The sequence below is a fragment of the Aulostomus chinensis genome, chromosome 4, assembly GCF_037954235.1.
Source record: "Aulostomus chinensis isolate RoL2024-O1b breed Wild chromosome 4, RoL_Achi_v1.0, whole genome shotgun sequence".
In the NCBI taxonomy this organism is placed as follows: domain Eukaryota; kingdom Metazoa; phylum Chordata; class Actinopteri; order Syngnathiformes; family Aulostomidae; genus Aulostomus; species Aulostomus chinensis.
In genome coordinates, this window is record NC_141323.1 from 14,450,601 (window position 1) to 14,455,071 (window position 4,471).

At 45.5% G+C, this 4,471-nt stretch overlaps 1 protein-coding gene across 2 annotated transcripts in view; it reads right to left on the bottom strand.

The window, feature by feature from the left end:
* Nucleotides 1–4,471, bottom strand: part of LOC147262803 (sortilin) — a 13,190-nt gene extending 8,719 nt beyond the window's left edge. For both annotated transcript variants that reach the window (XM_086201990.1, XM_086201989.1), the window contains exons 1-7: nt 4,119–4,471; nt 3,620–3,682; nt 3,397–3,473; nt 3,221–3,317; nt 1,010–1,177; nt 694–767; nt 532–578 (exon numbers count right to left, since the gene is read on the bottom strand). In XM_086201990.1, coding sequence (XP_086058116.1) covers nt 532–578; nt 694–767; nt 1,010–1,177; nt 3,221–3,317; nt 3,397–3,473; nt 3,620–3,682; nt 4,119–4,358 — 766 coding nt within the window. In that variant the 5' untranslated portion in view covers nt 4,359–4,471. The remainder of the gene's footprint in view (nt 1–531; nt 579–693; nt 768–1,009; nt 1,178–3,220; nt 3,318–3,396; nt 3,474–3,619; nt 3,683–4,118) is intronic.

The following is a 4,471-nucleotide window of genomic DNA, read 5'->3' on the forward strand; positions in this document are numbered from 1 at the left end:
ATTTGCTAACAAGAGCAAGACTACCAGAGGTTCGATTTCACCATGCCGAAAACAAAAGCAGTGAAAAACTTTGTTCAGGTTATGTAGAACTCACAAGTCCATCACGAAGTTCATCGTTAGCGTAACGTTAGCTACGAACCGCTAATGCTAAGCTACGCTTCAAAAATGGCAAAAACGGCGTTGACTTCTGGAGTTATCTTCGGCATTACCTTCAGGGACACAAACTGTGCAAGGTTCATACAGTTTGTTTGACAGAAAGTTTACTCCTCAGCATAATCCAAAATGGAATTGTTTCTTGATCGAGAGAACCCACAGTGATGCTAACTTCCTACCTAGCACATAAATTCACGTCATCCCTTTGGCACTCCATCGTACCTTTTTTGATTTGGGGAAATAAAAGTTATAAGTGAGTCTTTAAGATCATTCTCCTAAAAGTGCCCAAACAATATTTAAAGACCACGTTTGGATTTATTGAACTGGGTGACTGAAAATGTTATTTTTTTGGATGTTTGGCATTTTATCATTTCTTACCCGTGTCTACTTTACTGCAGCTGAAGAACAAATTGATGCCAGCACCCCTGATCCAAAGACAGATTTTTAGATGTTACACAAAGACCAAAAAAACAACAACTGCACAATCTGTTTTACAGATGACAAAATTCTGTTGAGAACTGGTTTCTTGTTTATCCTCACCACGAGAAAGAATGCACTCCATCGTGAACTTTTGTCCACTTGGCTCCAAAGTCAAGAGAGAGCCACAAACTTCCCTGCAAGTCGAGAGGAACAGGGTAAATGTTTGAATTTACTTGGAGGTGTGTTTGATGTGTGTTTATGCTACCACACTATTTGTGAGTGTGTACTGCATCAGTGCATTATGTGCAAAACAGGAAATACGCATCTGGGTTGTGACGTAGAATATGAGGGTACAAAATACCGCTGTGACCTTATGAGGATAAACAGAGAAATTGGTTGGGAGTTAAAAATCAAGAGCCATCAGCTCGTGACTCACGTCGATGCTCAGAGCCGCCAGGTAATCTGGGTTGAGGAAGTGGTACGTGATTGGCTGAGCCAAGTGGAAGGGCAGCTGAATGAATTTAAAGGTTGCGCCTGCATCCATGGAGGTGAAGATGATCCCACCTGGATGGTCTACAACTGGTGTGTCTGCTGTCAATATCACCTGTGGAACGTAGGAGAATTCTTATGGACCGTATGAAACAAGCGAACACAGGCCATCACCCAGTGGTCTGAGGACTCGGATTTTAAGTTTTGCGCTTTGTCCGTTGCCATCTTGTTTAGAGCTGCTTTTACCTTTACTCTGTGTCAGAAAAACACTCGATAAAAATGACAGTTACATTCATGATCACTTCAGCCTGGTTTATGCTTCTGCGTCGCGGCAACACCGTACCAACGCTGTCAACGCAGACCCCTATGCGGACTCTACGCCATAGCCTGACGTGCACCTCCAAAAAATCCTGACTACGCGTCGCACCGACGCATTGTGACGTGAACATCAAAGACTGGGATTGGTCCGCTCAGAACGTCATTTCCGGTTCACCACAACAACACCACCATTTTTAAAGTTTCTGTGGTGAGAACTACACGCAAAAATGGACCACGCCGAAGAAAGGGTTTTCGAGGAGGTCCGCAAGCACAAACACACAGCCACACCCCCCTAGCAACTTGGCAGTGAATTGCAGAGCAACACGTCAACTCGTTCCCTCGACGCAGAACTTCGAATGCTCAATGACGGCGTGGGGTCTACGCCGTCGCCGCGACGCAGAGGCATAAACCAAGCTTTTGATTTATATGGCATCTTTCAAGAAACCCAAGAAGTTTATAAAAAGAAAAAACAAAAAGCGCCATAAGTTGACTATTGGCCGTAGGCGTTGTGTTGTCTTGTGATGTAGAGCAACATAATAGCATGTGTTCTCTAGCACCACTTAGTGGACGTAGTAGGTTGTATTTGCACCACAGTGCACAAGCTTGTTTGCTCCTTTGTGTAAAATCCAAATATGAACAGGTTTGACCCTCTTGCTCTATGCAACAGCCACACACCATGAGGTTCGCAGGGATGCGAGGGCCGGTCATCACTGCTTGTTCTACACCTGCCGGAGGTGTACGTGCTCTCTAAGTACCCTCAGAAGGTTTATTGTGCTCTACACAAGAACACTTACAAAATAAAGACCCTGCTTTAGCAAAGAAACTGGCCATCGAGTCCATAAAAGGAAAAAGTTTTACTTGGACGTAAATGTATTGATGCCTGAGTTTTTATTTGCTACCAGTTAAGTGTCCCCCTGCTGGTCATGAGAAAGAATGCAAGTTTAAGGCACTTAATAACTGTCTTTTGCTTTACAGACATGGAAACTACATCATTTTTTTTTAATGGTGTTTGTTCCCACCAAACTTTCACATCTGAGTTTTGACTAGTTCATAAATGTGTGCCTTTAATGTGTCAAAAAGAAGGCATTGCTCAAGAACCGATCACAATGATGGGTAATTATAATCTACCTCCTAATTTGACAGATTTGGAGTAAGATTAGTCGCTTTTACACTGTACAGCAATCCGTCAGTCAATTTTGGCCTGGCAATATTCCTCCTCCGAGGATACACGCTGCCTCCATCGCTATGTAAATCCAAGCCGTCAATGTGCCAGCTAGGTGTGAGGTAGGGGGAGGTGTCAATGACGACGCAAACCCGCAAACATAGCGCTCGCTGGTTCTACCACACCCCCGAGAATGTCAACACCGACGCTGCTGGCAGCCAGAGGGGCGAATTGCTGTTTGGAAACTTACAGGCTGTCACGTGGCCAAATATTCTTCCGATGCATGTTTACGCGCAACTTCGTAAAGCATGTCACGTCACATTTTACGCCCACACAGGTAGCAGCTTTTTGGAAAAGAGGCATATTACGCCTCCATTTCACACAGACAAGATGGCAGATTCCCACCTCTACCTGGCCGCAAATTCGGCGCCTTCTGTGTTTAAAAAGGGCCGTTCTCTCACATCGAACTGTCTGGGAACGTCTGTGGGCGTATTTTACATTTGGAAACATGTCAGCTGCTACACTACAACGAATGCGGCACAAGACGAACAGACAACTGATGTCCTCACACTCTTGTGATGCAACATCGCACGCATGCCACACAAATTCCTCAACAGAGACTCCAAGCAGCGCGAGAAAGCTCAGTGTCACATCTTGGCGCCCAAAACGACAACTTACAGAGCTTCCGGGTCCGACACTGACTCCAAACTCCTCTCTGATGAAGGTGTTATTGATCCGTTGGGAAATGTCATGGAAGGATTTGCCATAATCCGTACTGATGAGAGAGGAAACATTCGAGGGATGGATGTTCCTCCAAAGATCTCATATGTGGGTATGAACAGACGTGAACTCACCTTCGGTAAAGCCGTGATGAGCCTCCGTTGAGGAAAGTATCGATGGGAGCGCTAATCGTTGACAGCACCAGAATTACCTGGGAGATGCACCGACAGGTGTTAAATGCACGTGATGATATTGGACCACAATGAATACTTGTGTACTCATTTAGCGCAGCTGTTTCCAGATCAGTTCCTGAATCAAAAGGTATTACTAAAGAATGCAAAGTTGAACGATACTCACTCCTGTTCCATCGCCAACCCACGTGAGAATGACATAGGAGCCATCATCACCATTGAAACCCGTCTAGGACACACACACACGCACACACACACGCACGCACACACACACAAACCTCAAACATGTCAGAAGAAGGAACAAAAAAAAAAAACTTTCCAATTTTTTATGGTCAACTGCCTGTTAAATGAGGTTTATTGGGTAATAAATTTTACATTCAACCCTAAAAAAAAATAAAAAAATCACTTTGTACAAATGTGTCTGTGGGAACAAGTTATATCTTGCGGTTTCAAAGGAAAAATATAAATAAATTAAGGGGATCAAGACCTCGTGGCTTCAAAATAACTAAACTGTGCAAACAAGTTAAATCTTGTGGTGATGAATTCATTAAATTGAGGGAACGAGTTATGTCTCGCGGGGAAAATCGAGATTAAACGGATTAACAGTCCTCGCGCTCAGGCGCCACACCCCACCTACAGCGGTCAACCACCCAAACACACCTCACCTCATGTGTGTTGTCATCCAGAACTCCGTGCTCCGCAGGGGTCAGGGGGAGCCGGCAGGAGGTGAAGGGAGGACCGTGAGAAGCCCTGGAGGTGCCGCTGTCTCTCCTGGAGCGTGTGCGCACTCGCTCCCGGCTCTCTTCCCGGCGAAAAGCCGCCGTCCTTCTCGGGTATCGAACCTCAGCTTCAGCGGACTGAAGAAGAACCAACAGCACGTTGAGGATCACGAGTCTCCAGATCATATCTGCGATGCTGATCCACAAGAGCTAGAGCCCAAAAAAAGACAGGTGCAAGTGGCGGTGGACCGTGCTGCGCGCGGACTCTGGTTCCTTCATACGCGTTACGACGCACTTAA